The sequence below is a fragment of the Bombus vosnesenskii genome, unplaced genomic scaffold, assembly GCF_011952255.1.
Source record: "Bombus vosnesenskii isolate JDL3184/JDL3185 unplaced genomic scaffold, Bvos_JDL3184-5_v1.1 scf7180000013295, whole genome shotgun sequence".
Classification (NCBI taxonomy): domain Eukaryota; kingdom Metazoa; phylum Arthropoda; class Insecta; order Hymenoptera; family Apidae; genus Bombus; species Bombus vosnesenskii.
The window spans coordinates 1,317,675-1,334,877 of record NW_022882946.1 but is presented as its reverse complement, the minus strand read 5'-3'; the positions used below and the strand labels follow the sequence as shown (position 1 = coordinate 1,334,877).

Genomic DNA, 17,203 nt, shown 5'->3' with positions numbered 1-17,203 from the left:
AAATGATTAAATATAATAAAATACACAAAACGGTCGTTGTGATAAACTCTTCGATACACGAATTCATTACTGTCATTATCACGGTCGTGTATAATTAGAGCAGATCTCGCACTAGGTAATACGTAGGAAATACGACAGTGACGAATACGTTCAGGATGGAAGCAATTATTATTTATCAACAATGATTTATATCGAAGTTAATAAACATCGTACGATGACGATGACGATAACAATAAGCTATTTTTCGTGACGAAACTAATTGCAAACAGAAGCATTCAGATCTATCGAACACGATGGTTAAAGCATCTAGTACGTTCACTGAACGACAATAATCGAATATCCATCAAAGTTAGCTTCTATATAATATACGCGCGTTATTCATACACGAAAGGAGCGTATTGAAATCAATCTTTCCCCTAATAAAACTTGCTAATAACGAGAACCATTGCGTACGATTACTATTATAGTCGATCTATAATTATCAAGCACGATAAATCTTTCGTTAAATACGTCGGACTCTGATAATTAGTATCGAACATTCGATTTCCATCGAGAACTTTCATTAAGCTTCAATTTTCACGAGCGTCTTTCTCATTCGCGTCTGTTCTTCGCTCGAAAATACTTGGACCATCTGTATCGATGTATCTGAAGATACTCGTGCACGGTTCATCGTCGACAGTAACGTCTTTATCGGAATCGAGGTAATTACAACATATCGATAGCAGCCGGCATTCAACTGACAATTTTATCCGACTAATAAGCAGGAAACAGAAAAAAGAGGAAAGGGATATCTTGGAGAAATGGATGCATAAGAGCGAACAAGATGCCTCGCCTCGGGTTTAGAAACAACGAATCAACCCGGTTAACTTTTAATATGGTTTTAATAGTTAATTTTTTTCACAAAATTTCATTCGCCAGACACCTACGGAAAGAAAGAAAAAAAGAGAGGAAAGGCGAGAGAGAGAGAGATAGAGAGAAGGGGAGGGTTCCCTCGACCCGTGGAAATAACTTCGTGCTTCGTTCACTTTCAATGAACTCGAATCGTCGAATCGTGCCATTGAAGCCGAACTGTTTCCTGATTGAAGACTCGCGCCAACGTAATCGCTCAATCGACGAGCACGAGCGAACCAAACGAGGCCGACCAGCATCTTCCTTTCCTTCGAATCGCGCTACCTGCACGCGGCCTGACCGTACCATGGACACGCTCGCGTGTCTCGCCACTCACGGCTATGGAATTCCGCGCTGTCCAATCAATTTCATAGCCGATCGAAAGTCAATCTTCGAAATGAACGTCGAAAGATCAATATTGAAACGAGTCGCTTCGAAATTCATTGAGACGACGAGACGTTTGTTGCTAGAGTGCAATATTTTGAAAAGCATAGCTCACGAGCTGTTCCTTCGCGTGTGCATTCGATCGTATTGTTGGGACAAGAGTCGCGAGTAAAATGTTCCGTTGTTGGATTTTCATTTTTCATAAAGATGAATCGATAACACAGACTTTGAGTGAGAAATACCGATTGAAAACTCGATGCATAATTCAGAACGCAATCTTTGTTTGTTGTGTAAATTTGCGAGATCAAAGATTGACAAATGCAATGCAAAAATTGACTCTGAATATTTCTTCGTCTCCGTGTTATTCGATAGTTAAAAGAATGTGCTCGAAAATCACATAATTCGGAAGAAACAGAACCAGCTGTTCGGTTCGAAGATACGAGCTTCTAGCGGTAGATGACAAATTCGCGAAGTTTTGTGAATATCTAATATGGAAAATGTGATAATTAATACTTGTGAAATCGATATATTTCGAGAGAGCTGAAATTTTAATATTTTTGATGTGAATATTTTTCAAGAGAACTTCATAACCAAATGTAATAAAAAGACAATTTAATTCATGCATGATTGGTTGACAAAGTATTGGATATTTAATCGCTCTCATACGAAGAACAAAAAATGTGACATATCATATTTCTCGCCTGTGGTCTTAAAATGTGTTAGTGCAACGTTAGACTTTGACGACTTAAAGTATCATTTAATGTGAAATATTTGATCAAATATTTGTTTAATTTGTACATATTGTTGAACCGGTATACCATTGAACCGGAATAAACAAAAACGTTACTTCATTCATTCATTGAAACGATTTCTATTAAACGACTCTATTAAAAGACTGCCATCGATCGTATTCACGAGCCACCTAATTGTCTAACCCAACATACAACGAGTCTCATGTCGAATCACCGATCCCGAAAAACTCGTGGCAGTCGATTCGATTTTATCTCGGCGTTCGTACGGAAACGTGTTGCTCTGGTCGGTGGCGGCGAAACAACGTGCGTACCGAACAAAAAGGTGAAAAAAGTTGGTGTGCGATGCGTTTGGCGACGGATGGGGACAAGATAGGTGCGGCAAAACAGGCAGGAAGGAAAAGGACAAAACGGGCCAAACCGAGGAGCACGAAGGTCGAGGAAAACTGGTTGCTCGGCGAAAAAATAGCGCTACAGGATTGTATCGGATCACGAAGGTGAGAGACGAACAGGCGGGCGGCTGTGGGTTCAAGTACAACGAAATACAAGAGGGTAGGAAAAGCGAACGATATCCATTCTCATTCCTCCGTGGGGAGTGGATGTTGTGCGAACGAACCGCAGAGAAGACGCGAATACCAATGTACGGGGCACGTAGTTCTCGGCACGAAGAGCGTGTTACGCTTGCAACCGTACACCAGCTTACATTCGCGCCTGTGTACGCCTGTTTCGCGCCGGTGTTACCACGTTACGTAGCCATGTAGATTTATACCCGTTTTATTGCCGTCGCTGCGGCATACTTGCTTTTACGAATACGGCGAACTACGGTCGCCGTCCGGATTTTCGCCGCGCGATGGAATTTCGTTATTTCCACCGAGGCAAGCCCGAACGGCACCATTCCGTGAACGTCGACGTCGTTGGAAAAACTTCGATACTTTATCCTATTGGTACGACGCATCACGCGTGTCTACATGCATTTTCACGTCTTTTCTTGTATCGTTAGACTTTGCGGTTTAGTTTATCACCGTTGATCGCTGATGATATCGCGTTACGAGAATACCTACGCGTCTTAAAGGTAAAGGCAAGGATGTTGTAAAAGGAAGCTTACGACAGAAAAATAATTTAAAGACATTTTTTTATTTAGAATTTGGTGTAAAATTATTGTAGAAGGGAAATCGCGTGGAAATCAGTGTGGAGTAATGGTGCTAGAAAGTGGAAGATTTATCGGTCGAGATACTACTGCTACGCCGTCTGACCTATGCGATCTTATTCCACTGCTGTACGAGGAACGAGAGACATGGAAGATTTGTTCGAGTCTCGAATTTTTTTTACGATGCATTGAGCGTAACGTAGAACACGTAGAACGTGTCATTCATAGTCTCTAGCAGCACTGTGCGTACGTGTGAGTGTGTGTGTGTATGGTACCGGCACAATACTGAGAGGTACGGTACTTTTCCATTTTGATATAATATACCAATATTTTCAGAAGAAAGCATACCAATGATATTTTAATATACAGTTCAATCGTGCGTAGTAAATCTCACCCCAATAATAAACAAACCATTATATACAAATTAAAAATGGTTAAACATGAAATTTATCAATTTTTCCAACAAAAATGGCCTATGCTCCAACTTTCGAATGAAGCGTTTTTCCATCAGATTCTACTTTTCACTATCGTAGTACCAAATTTTTGTAGCCATATGAAAGTACCAATCAATGCTACGAAACTTATTATTCTCGAAACTAATAAATTAGTATCTGAATGCTATAAATAATAGGTAGGATAGCGTGTCATTTAGAATCCAATCAAAGCCACGTTTCTAAACTATTCGAGGAGATTGGAAGAGTCTCCAGTCGACCTAAGTTTAACAAATTACTCGATGCTCGTTCTAAAACATCAACGAACAACGAAAGTGCTGTTTGGAACGCGAATTAGCTCGTTTCCGGACACTAAAACGTAAGCAACGTCCGTGCTCGATGTACGAGCGTTTGGCGGGAAACGTATCAAGTTTAAATTGAATAATGCTTGTACTGTAAAATGGGCCTCCATAGCGCGATAACGCCTACAACGATAATATGTAATTCGATTAATATCCTTGGCGCATGGGAGTTGCTCATACTCCCAAACTATCGCGTGTGTCTCTCGTGTACTCGATCAGTTTCCTCCCGATATTCCTCCGATTCTCGTTAATCGTCATTCTCTCTATAACGACGGTTGTGCGAATATAAATTTATATTATATTATCATTTCATCACGTTTTATAATCGCTCGGTTCATGCGCGAATTTATACTTTTTCGAATTTCCTTGACGTCGAAAAAGTAAAATCGCAGAAGTAATTACACGCTTTATATTTTAGCTCTTTTACGCTCGATGCTACATATACGCATAATATTAATAACATTCTACTATATACAATAACGTCATACTTTAGCAACTTGTTGATTAATTAAAGGAGCAATGTATTTATCGTTGATAAAAACTGGTTTCGAGTCTTAATGTGCTATGCTATGCTTGCAACATTATCCAAGCGCTATCCAAACACTGTCCGGAGAAATAGACTTCTGCTCTTATGAAGTAACGAGCAAATAATTTTCCTCTCAGGCCAAAAACAAATTTGATCGTAAAAGAATTAGAACCGTCAAACGAAATTCTATTTAATATTCGATGACTATTTGGTCGAGTTGCAGCTGCATAATTGAAGTTCGATGTCTTAGTAATTCGTCACGCTAGTATGACGCCATCGACTAAAGAAAGATACATAAAATAGAATAAGAGCAGCATGAGGAATACATACCTGAGTGTTTCTGGTATATCCGTAACCCATAAACCTCTCGTCATGAGCCGGGACAATATCCTTTGCCACGTAAAATGGTTCGTAAAGGAATTCGAAGTTCGTCACATCGTGACTGATGTACACCTTGCCAGTTTTTACGTTGCCGAAGTTTTTATGATTCACAGATGTATCTAGTATCCACCTAAACGAACAAGAGTATTCACGTTATAAATATATAAAATTATTTGTTATTTAGGAAGAGAGTAACAAAAGACGTAAAAACTAATAAAAATATTAGCAAGATTAACGCCGATGTATAGTCCTTTTCGTATCTCTGTCCGATCCCGCGAAAACTTTCAACGTTTGAAAAATACCTTTTGCATAAAATTTGAAACAAAAAATTACGCATACCGATAACAATTCCTTTATACTTTCTTCGAACTTTGCAAACTTTCGAAGAGTAGAAAAAATTAATGGATAAAGTTGCAAACGATTGAAAGCCTTAAAAGACAAATGATTGAAAAGTACTGACCTGGTAAAATTGGTGGCAAACTGATTGTGGATGAAGACCTTCTGATGGAAAGGCCTGGCCAGTCCCTTTCTCGCTAGCCTAACCAATTCCGTCTTGTTTTGTGGAAATCTGACGCGCGAGTCCAGCTCGTACGTCGGTATCACGTAGGCGCACTTATCACAGGTATCAGTCCTCAGAAATTCGTCCAGAGCGCCGGTCAAATTAAAGCTCGGCACGATATCTACGTCCGTCAAGAACACGTAATCTGACTGGCAATTTTTCCTCGCCAGGTTCCTCATGTGGTTCTGGGGATAGACGTTTCGTATCCGCCAGTTTGTCTGCTCGTTGGAAATCCCGTTCATCAACTCGTTCAGTGTTCCCTCTGGTTTGGCACAATCTACCACCTCTGGCAGCTCGAATTCTCGCGGCTGCCTCTTCGGCGGTCTAACCCTTGGCACAGCCAAGGAAAAAGCGACTCTTTCCCGTATCGGTTCGTAACACTTCCTAAGGTAAATCAGGTACTTCTGAAGAACCTCGAACTCTTCGTCACCAGCTGCGTACAAAGCCACCGACATCGGCCCGGTCCAATGATGAGCCGCCTGAACGACCGAATGCAGCTTCTCGACCGAGCTCTGTGTGGCCAGGCAAACACGATACGCCTGTGATAACTCGACGAAACTAGATCCAACGAGAACGTGGTCGAACGTTCGAAACATTCTACGAGCGTCCCATCTGCCGAGCTTTATGTTCAATTTTAAACCATTCGCGTCAGCTGGCAACGGTTGGTAATCTTGTGTAACGCAGTCCGACTGCTGTTGCTCCTGCTGCTCTTTGATTAAGGTAGCGAGGTTCCATTCGCTTACAGCGTTTGATTCCAAATCCCTGGGTACTTCGTCCGGGATACAGGTTTCCGACTGCAGCAACAGGAAAGTCAATAGCATATTTGAGAGAGCCAGGACAACCACGCTGGTCAGACTGAGGTTCCATGGTCGACATCCCAACTGCATATGAAAGTCAGAAAGTTCGCTAGTTTAATAAACCGTCGATTACCTTGACGTAATGGTGATCAAAGAATATGCGAAAATGAAGCAATTAACGCGATCCCGTTCCCTGTAAACTATTGGTTCGCGGACGAATAGATCTTTTATCGAAATGTTATTTTCTATGTTACTCTAGTAAGGTACAGTGGCTACAAAAAGTATCTACGCGTATTCTCATTTTCCGATGAAACGTTTTTTTTTTCAGGATCTACATCTCGCTTTCTTACTATAAAATTTGTGTAGTCACACGGGCAAACTATCAAACGATACGAAATTCAATACATGTACTTGAACCTAACCAATTAGTATGTAAGTGGCGTAGTAAAAACGATTTTCTTGATTGAACACTTTTTATCGCAAGCTTTTACGTATAAAATATCGTATTATTGTAGTATTGAAACAAGTTAAAAGTATATTGGTATGCGACAAGAGAACGAAAATACGCATATTCTTCGCAATAGCAAGTGTAAAGAGAAAATAAAGAAAGTGTATCGTTTATATCATACGAAACTTAAAGGTCGAGCGAAATATGAGCCGCGATTATGACTTTCGAAGTTTGTTCACCAGAGTTCCCAAGCAAAAATCGTGCCACAGCTATTTCACTGCAAAACACTGAATAAACAAGTTTTACGATAAGGAACGAAGTCTTTGGCAACGGTATATTGGGTCTGTCTAAAACAGAGTCAGCTTGCCTGTTTTATCGTCCTAATTACCACGTTGTCGGTTTCTTGTTACTACCAACGGAAACGCAAGAATAAAATATCAAACATTCGTGAACTGGGAGATGTTAAAATATAACTCAACGTCACTGCATTTTATCTTCCTTGCAATTATCAAACTTCTCTTCCCCCAGTTCTAACTTTTAATAACAATTTTTACTCTTAACAAATATGATATATGTTAGATATGTATATGCTGCATGATATATAACTAATTATAATCAGATATATCTATTAACACCCTCGTAATTAATAACAATCCGCATGATTAAATGCATATATATATATAAATTATTAAAAATTCGATGAATAAGAGATAGATAAATAGTAAATACGATCTAATTGAAAGAACGCAAAACGTACGGCATATGTGAAATATATTTATATTAATTTGCTTCATTAAATATATTTAACTTCAAATTTAAGCGCTCGTAGCAATAAAAATATCGTGTCTGAAAAGATGACTAATGAAATGTGGAATGACTTTTATAAAATCGTGTTTCAGAGGAAAAAAACAATAAAACAGAACGTAGCTACGTAACCTACAGGGATTGCAAGGTTTAATGAAGTTCTACTACGCAAATAGTATCTTTCTTTTCCATGATAAGACTTCATTAAACATTCTTCGTCTCAAAGGATTCTATTTCTGCTACCGTGCATAAAATAAAAAGCAATTTAAACAATTACTTTGCGCAAATTTTATGAACACCACTCGATCCGATCTGTTTAAAAAAAGATAAGAGCGTACTATTGGAAACAAACTAAATTTTTAACAAATTTCTTCGTGTTATTATTACCATTTCCCCTAACGTTATATTTTCGTTTCATTTTACAATTCTTTTACTTTACCTTCTCTATACAAGAAACTAAAGTCCCGCTATATTACACTTCACAATACGAAAATACAATATCTTTCCGCTAATTGATAAATGAAAATTTTATCTTCATTTTAATTATACACATTTATAACGTCGTTAAATGCTCTTTCAACGACACTCTGACGTTAAATCGGTCCGCTAACAACGAAATTACTTCACTCTGGAAGAATATTCCGGGAACAGACACACATATGATACATAGCATATGTACGTAAGTACAATGCACACGCGTCCGATAATTTCCTAGAAAGAGTTTGCAACCGCGTAAATACCTTAGAAATATGTAGAAGTCGTACAGATGGACCGCAACATTCCTAATAATAGCGCAATTACGTTGCTAATCGGAAGAAACAGATTGTAGGTAGCGTGGAGCAGCCACCAAAATGCACGGCAGAACTCCCGGAGGAATCCAGCGAAATTTTGCTTGGAAACAGAACGGTGGCTAGAACGATAATGGATCGTACGACTTCCCAGGGCCCGTTAAAATCGCGCTCATATATAAGCCATGACGTCAGAACAGGCCAAGTATTTAATGAACAAAATAGTTTGCACCTCGAGCGAGATAATCGCCATGTCCAACGATACTATCTTCATTGGGTTAGGTGTAAAGCATAGCGTATAACTTTTGTACCGGCGATCGCACGTGCAGTATATGATTCCATTTACTGACAATCTTTACGCGCTGTGTCTGTATTAACACGTTGCCTTCCACACGACCCATTCGAGGATCGTGCTGTATTTACCAGACTCATCATCCCTGGATCTGGGAATTGTTTTCCTTTTATGAGTCATTCGTTGTCCACAATATAATAACAACTGCCCGTGTAGTTTAATGAAACAATCCTTTGCTCAGTTCTGATTATCTTCCATGTAATTTATTGTATACTTTAGAAGTATATGTACGCTATACGCATGGAATTTTGATGTGACAATTACACATTTTGACGGCTAACAAATTGAGATTCTTAACTGAGGTTTTCTACAATAGGTTTTCTAAAATAACACCTTTTAATTTTACAGATTATAAAAAGTGTATAGACAACTGTCTTTGTAATTATAACGAAAAAAATCCGTTTAAACAAAATTCTGGCGCGCTAAACAAACGCAGTTTTAATTAAATGAACTGTTTAGTTAGTCAACAGGTTCTTTCTCTAGTTTCTCGTATTGAGAAACTAAACAGTTTATTAATTTAATATATACTAAAATAAACTTCAAAAGTAAGCAACTTTTCCAATTGCTTTATTAATTGAATTATAACTGGCCATGAGTAAATTTATTTCTTTAAATATAAATATAAATCGAAAATGGAAACTTTTAGAGCCTTCTTTTATATCTGTCGACTGTACTTGAAATAAATAAATGCAATTATGAAATATTAAAAGTAAATATTTATCTCATCTATATATAACTCAAAGATATCGTCGTAAAAACGACGATAGTTTTCAATCATGTACTATCTTTATCCTTGTCGCATGCTTCAGTCTTTCGCGCTTCTCGCTGACTATCGCAAGCTTGCGCCAAACGTGCTGATTAGTAACAGACGCTAACTCAACAGCTTTTTTTACCGTTGCTGGAACGATATATGCATTTCCTGAAAAAAGTGTAGATCACGGCGCTCGCAAGGCCTTAATCTTTAAGCAATATATGGTATGGACACACGAGACACTTTGAGCGTACAGAAAAGTAGCTTTTTATGATAAAACCTTCACTTCCCTCAGGCAATTTTTATATTCAAATTTGAAGTGTTTTCGTGACTTTGCCTCTTTGTGTTTTTATCGGCTTCTTCTTATGATTTAACCTTTACATGTACAATCAAAATGCTGCAATTATCTAGCCAATTCTCTCTTCGACGAGCAGAACGATTCTGCCAGGTTTGAATTCGACAGGCTCACTAAGTTTTATCCTGTTAACTACATTATATACCAGGCACATTGATAAAGAAGAAATTTGCTATAAATAACATGTATTCAACGTTAGAAAAGATATCTGCCGTCATAAATAATCAGAATGTTAATATAATTTTCTTATATAAGCCTGTGAAGAACATAAGTGTAGCATTTCACTCACGCCATTTTTTGATTCATAAATTATTTTAAATGAAGCTGCAAACGAAGAAACTATATCAACTTTACTTGAAAAATTTCTAGATTCGATATTCGTTAAACGTGACGTTTCAAAGAAGCTACATTATGTACCTACGTGTAGCACAAGCTTTATTTGAAAGAACGTTTCATATGCATCGATTTAATGTCGCGAATGGAATATTTAAAAGTTCGTTTCCGTGTAACTCGATATGGAAATATTCACTAACAATACAATTACTTACCAAGATCATTATCCAACATGGCCCAAGACTTTAACACGGTACTATATATCCGTGTGCGTCTATATATGTACGCAGTATGTACAGTGGCCACACGAATGGTGACATTACCTTAACACTGCAAGCAGGCGCAGTTCTGCCTACTTGTACGCGATCCTAAGGAGAGAAAAGTGGAAAACTCGGTTGCGTCCGCTACAACCGAGATTTTTACAGGTCGAAACTAACCTGCCGTACAACTGTGCACTGCACTGTAAAACGTGAGAAAATTTCTACCGTCCCTCGTACTACCTAAACCTTGAGAGGCGTTCCCATCGTGTTTACGCAGACTTATTAACTTATTTTGACGCGACGTGAAAAAAAGGCTGCCAGTGGAAAATAGAAAGAAGAAAGAAAGACAGACGTCTTCATATTTAGTTTACGGTATTTATTTGCATACTATTTACGGGATATTCGTTTGCATACTATTATGACGTGACGAACGGCTCGACGAGAGTTGCTCGTTATACACATATATATCATATACGTATGTGAGCGTGCACGCTGAACGAAACCACACGGTTTTTTAAAAAAAATACAACACTATCAAATAATCAATATTTATGGAGATGCGCGGAAATATTACACGTGGAAATTTCGTCATCCCAACTTGCCGATAAATTCCATGTGAGATCACTATTAATTAAAATTTGTTATGAATCCTTTTTATTAACATTGGATTTTTATTTATTACATCTAAAAACCATATATATTTATATACAATAGATATATATACACACATATAGGGATACGATAAAACATTTTTATCGATTTTTTGATTTCGATGTCCCTCTATGGAAAAAATATTTTAATACGAAATAACTACAAAATGAAAAGAATTTGTTAGATATAAAGATATAAAGGTATAATAATTAAGACCGATAGTATTCTAATATTTGCAATATCTTAATATCCTTTAAGCTTTTAATGCTATAACGAGCGATATTTTTAAAAGTTATACAGAGGCTGGAAAGAAGTGGAAGATGCAAAACGAGTCACGTGTTTCTCCCAATAAAAAAGACAGATCACGAATATTTATTAATACTTATCAGCCTTAGTCGGTGATTAAATAATATCGAAAATTTGTTTACCTTTTTGTTTATTCCATTATTCTCGCGCGAAAACAAATTCCAGAAGGATAATATGATCTATCTTTAGTCATGCACATTTCAAAACATGACACCGTAACAAGACGAAGCGAGGAAGAAATAGGAGAAAGGGCATGATTGATTATGCAAACACGTTGTTATTACTGATTCAGTGTGCCCTGAGCACCGCGTGTAACACGGCTGGCAAATGTGTGCACGTTACACAGCTAACCCATTATCAAATTGTGTACTTGGGCTTTCGTTAGGTCACACACGAACCACAGTGCAGGCTTTACCGGCGCTGAATGTACGATGCAGGACGAAAGCTTGAAAGCACGATTCACTATACCTGTACCTCCCGTATGTTTTCGTGCGGAACTCTATCCTTCCTGTAATCGCAATTTCACCGTGTAATCAACGATACAGGAAATACATGCAACGACGCCAAAGCGCGGTGTCGCGCATTATCGAACTAAACTTTTGCTACACGATAGAACGATACCATACGTTGGCCGTTTGTGTCGTCAAAAAAGTAACAAATTGCGCATACGATACAGGAAATACGAATATATTACATAATTCTTTCCATTAGTATTATGAAATTTGATTCCATTTGTACGTGTATTTCATTTCTAAAAAAAAAAACGCTTTATATGCTACGGAAAATTAATTAACTGGGATTTTCGAAATTCTCGAATTTTGTAAAATGGAAATATTGGAATCATATCCATACACGACGAAGTAAAGTAATATGTAACTTTCAAAAACAAAGTAAGGTATTGAAGATGAAATTTTATATGTTTACAAGTTTTTATATGAATTAATTGACAGATCATAATCGAAGAAAAGATTAGCAGAATTAAACATCTACAAATAACATTGACTCGCAATTCCAATTCCGTACGTCACTCATACGTATGATATTTCCTAAAAAAATTCTCAGTTGTAAATAGAATTCTACTCGATTGTAAAGTAACTCCAAACAGTATACGAAGCAAACAGTGGTTTCGTACAATTGAAATCGTTTCGTAGAGCCAAAAATTGAATGAACTAACCAACAATAACGAAGGATTAGAAAAAAAAGAAAGTAATACCGACCGCTACAAATTTCCCTTAATTTTCCATTGCGGTATCGAACCAATCCGAAAACTCAAAGCGCCTCTCTCATGTACTTCGTTCACCATATATTTCACGGCAAATAGAAGTTAAATTTGGCCCGAACCAGAAAATCTAACGCGTATCGCGATGATAGACGGCAGCGCAAAGGAGGATGATTCCGTTAATGGGAACCACATTCACAGGGAGTTCGGTTACCCCTTGAAAACCGTGCTCAAAGGCGCTAAATGGAAAACACATCGAGTTTTTGCTCCACGTTTTCGATTTACTCGTTAAGACAGGAGAGAACGAGAGAGGGAGAATCGCATTCGCAACAAGAGCGCATAAGTACCTATAGAAGAGCGACAACGAAAGGGAAAGAAGACGCGGTAGAAAGTGGAAGGAAAAAAGAAAGGAAAGGGGAAGGGATACGAGAGAAGGAAGAGTTAAAGAACCGTTATAGGCTGGGAAAGGAGGAAACGGCTGCGAAGATCGGAGCCAGGGATAAAAGGTAAATTCCGCCTTTCAATTTTGCTACAGTCCCATTTTACTTCTAGTTCAGTGCTTGGATGCCGGTACCGACGCGATGCAACGTCGGCGGCAGCGTAACTTAGCCCAGAATAAACTGAATACCATTCATTACGGTAGCTCTCCCTTCGACCACCATCAACCTCATCCCCATCCCTTCCAACCTCGTCCCATTCCCATCGCCTCTTCCTGTTTTACCATCCTTCGCCGCTCTTCATCCTTCTAGCTCTCGCGCACAAACGAAGCGTCGAAGGCGGTGGCGGTGTTGAAAAGCTGAGAATTGGAAATTCTTTGAAACTCCCTCTTCCTCCTTTTCTCTTCCACCTTTCTCTTCCCGCTCCCTTCTCGTTCTTTCTCTCGCTACGACTGAAACGACGTAACCACTTCTATGGCCTCGGCCTCTTCTCTATTTGGATACACCCGGTGAAAGGGGTAGGTATTGGGAAGAGATGCGGTTTGTGATAATAAACGAATTGCACCCGTTCCCTCCGTGCCACTTTTCGCCCAGGAGATAAGCAAACGTGCGTATTATCGAACTCGCGGAAAATACCTCGGGCTGCAAAGATAGCCAGGCGAAGATTTCACGGTGGGTGGCGTCGAGACGTCCGTTTAAAAAGTTCGTGAAACGATTTCGCCAAGAAGACTGGATAAAGTGATATAGAATGATATGGCGATAATGAATTTGTCCGATTTTATGGAACTAGAAATGTAACGATATAGACTAAAGGTATAGTTGCAAACCGACAGTGTGAAACGTAACCGATTCGCGTTATACAATATATACAATACGTATAATATATTCCTAAAAATTTTCTGTGACAAATGTTCAGACGCTTTCGTAAATTACTGTACATCTCCGCTATTGTACGTTATTGATTTACCCCTTTTGAGGTGTCAAACATGTATCAAAAAGTTTAATCGAACCTGTCGATTGAAAGATATTAGTCGACATCAAATGAGAAACTACACTATAGACAACGCGAGGAATCAAGTACGAAAGTAAATGAAACGTAGAAATTGCAAATGTAATATTCATAACTGTTCCTACTTTGACGAATCATACGTAAACCACTCGTGACAAATTAGCATACTCCACAACGACCGATCATAAACGAGCAGCGTAAATGCGAACATTTCCATCCGTGGCTTGAAGGTTCTCCTTCTGCCAAGCTAATTGCAAACGCTCAATTCCGGATGTACAAAAAGAATCGTGGAACAGGGTAGAAAAAGAAAAAAATAGTTAACCGTCCTCGATGGAATCTCAAAAAGGAATTTCTTTTCATAGCTAGGGGTCAGGCATAACTGTCGTAGTCCGGAAAGCACGAAAGCCACTTTTGTCGAGTGGTGAACCGCTGCAATTAAACGACTGCCCTTCTTGCCCCTCCTCCTTCCGCTCTCATCCGTTCATGTTCCTTTTAGCCTAGTTCTTCTTCTCACTTCCTCTCCCTCTCTCCTTTTTCCCCTTTTTCCTCCTCTTCGCCTTCTTCTTCTTCTTTCTTACCTGCACTTCCTGCTTCCTTTCTTACATCTTTACGCGGTAATTAGCAGGTCTTCAATTTTCCCCCTGGCGCACGTATTTGCTTTGCATAATTACCGAGATAATTAAACAAGCTGTGATTCTCAGATCTGCCACGAACAGACCAACGCCGGAACACGAAGAACCGGAGAAAAAGAAGCAGACAGACTGTCGTCGTGAAAATATGCGCTCGTACGAAAACTCGTGTCTCTCCAACGGACAACCTTTTTGCTATCTGGAAGTGTAAATCGTGTCAAGAGACGCGGCGTGGCGCGTGCTTCCTCGCCGAGTAATTAGCGAGCTTTGTTATGCACGGAAACTAAGTAGGCGAGGGTGGCGTTTTGAAGAAGAATACGGAAGAAACAGCTGTTCAATTGCATCTTGCATCGATACTCGCCGTAACTTGTCAGGTATAGAGCGAACAAAATGTTTACAGAGAACAACGATCGGAAGACAACGACACGAAATAAGATTTTTCTAGTTGGTGTTAACGTTCTTTAAGTAATTGCAAGTACGTAGACGAAATTGCGTAGCAACGTTCTTCGACGGAAATATTTTCGTTTCGTCAAAAGTAATTTGACGAAAATATCATATCTTTTTAAATAGCGCCTTATTTTTATAGCATTTTTATGGTATTCCAAAGAAGCAATTTATCACTGTTTAATCTTCGCCTGTCGGAGACGTGGACATGGTCGTTACGAATATCGAATGTTCCTTTTTATAGCGAGCAGAGAGCCAAACGAAAGGAATTTGTATTTCTCTGTGATAATAAAAATTACTTTAAGAATGAATTTATTTGAATATCGTAACTTAGGAAATAATAAACGTAAAATATTTGGAAAAGTGTGAAAATTGAGCCAGCCTCCACTCTCCGAGGGTTGATAAAATGGACGTTGACGGACAAAAAATGAGACTAAATGTAGAAGTCAAAGGACAAAAATAAGAAATGTCTGAGAGAAAGATAAGAACGAAACGAAAATCGTGTCACAGTGATGAGTATAGCGAAAGTAAAAGTTACGTTTGACGTGATTCGCGATCGAAGTGATCTTGAGTGGTTAAAATCCTTAATCTCCGTTACAAGGAGTCCAAAGAAACACTTCTCCTTACCTTTCCTTTCTCCCCCTTCTTTCTGTATGTCAGTCATCAAATTTCAAAAAGGTTTCATTTTTCTATCCTTGTTTAAATATAAATCGAATCCGTACAACCACAGAACGATCATTAATTTATTTGTTATTGTAAAACATGTAAATCTTGCTACTTCTATACATTGCATGTAAAATATGAAACAGTTGATTCCGAACTTAATTTTAACTTTAACAACGTAATTTCTTTCAAATTCGCTTCTGTAACAACTCTAATAAAACACCGATGTACTTCCTTGGCAGCACGAAACAACCAAATGAGAACTGACCTACGAGCAAAGTGTGTGCAACGTGTTCACAATTGTATATTATAATTTGACAGCTAAACAGTTGAAAAACTACCTTTTCGCTCGATTCTACAAAAATAAATAGCCATAAGAGTGGAAGCTAATGAAAAGCAAACGTAATTAGCCGCTGCCTATGCATACAGAAGTAAGTGAAACACTGCCAGTTTAAGAACAGTTAAAAACAGTAATGATTGCGTCTCTCTGAGGATTTTCAGACAAAAATTCCTATAGTAGTTTATATAGTGCTAACGTATATCGAACATACGCTCTCTCTCGCAAGGTTGATTTTCTAAATGATTTGACCATATAGGTTTTAACCACAAGGGTTAAATGAGCTTTTGAATATACAAAGATAAAATTTGACGTAATAAAGTACAAAGATGATTTAAGAAGATATTTAAGATTAAATTCTGAGGTATTGTTATCTGTCATAATAATCGCGTTCTTTAACCGTAAAGTAAAATAAAATAGGGTAATGAGAAACGTTTGGTCCAAACAGATCGTACAAAGTCCAACGTTTCGTCAAGGTGAGCGAAGAAAAACATACCGCGTTTCACGCAAAATCCATAGACGTTCTCCTATGAGAAACATCGTATCAACGTTGACGGTCGGCGAACGTCTCACTGCGAAAATAAATGAATACAGCGTGACGGAGGCGCGAACCAGCGAACGTCGAGAAAATGATTCAGTGAGAGTGCGTGAGATTATATCAGACGATGCCATTGGTACGCCATGGGACCAACGGCACTAGATGTAATTCAACATTTTCGATTTGTATATCCGGCACGTCGATCCCATTGGAAACGCTCGGAAACGATAAAACAATATACTCCGGTCGCGCTGGCGGCCTTCCAGTTAAAAACACTTTGAAAATCTATTGAAAACACTTGAAAATGATTGAAATCAAACAAGTTACCAATCGGACAAGAGAAATCTATCTATCGCGTACACCCTGTTCGCACACTCTGGTCCCGTACGCGTATCTGCTCGAATGAATCATTTTGAATACTCCAACCTGACGAGATACCATCTGTGAGACGAATAGATTGCACGCACAACGACTGATCGGGACACGTCCACCGAATTTCAAAGTATTCTAGTTGCGAAATGATCGATCGTTCCCGCGTGTCTGCCGATGAATCGTTGATCAGCTGTGAATCCTGAGTTTTGACAAGTATTTGTCTTTTTTTTTTTTCGAAAAAAAGAAGTATGTCTGTAGAGCTGCGAAAAATGGTAGTGCTGAA

The 17,203-nt window shown here is 38.6% G+C and overlaps 1 protein-coding gene across 1 annotated transcript in view; it reads right to left on the bottom strand.

The window, feature by feature from the left end:
- The window catches only part of LOC117233372 (beta-1,4-glucuronyltransferase 1), a 33,092-nt gene that overhangs the window by 10,658 nt on the left and 5,231 nt on the right, over window positions 1-17,203 (bottom strand). The window contains exons 2-3 of the mRNA XM_033493604.1: window positions 5,329-6,308; window positions 4,818-4,998 (exon numbers count right to left, since the gene is read on the bottom strand). Coding sequence (XP_033349495.1) covers window positions 4,818-4,998; window positions 5,329-6,308 — 1,161 coding nt within the window. The remainder of the gene's footprint in view (window positions 1-4,817; window positions 4,999-5,328; window positions 6,309-17,203) is intronic.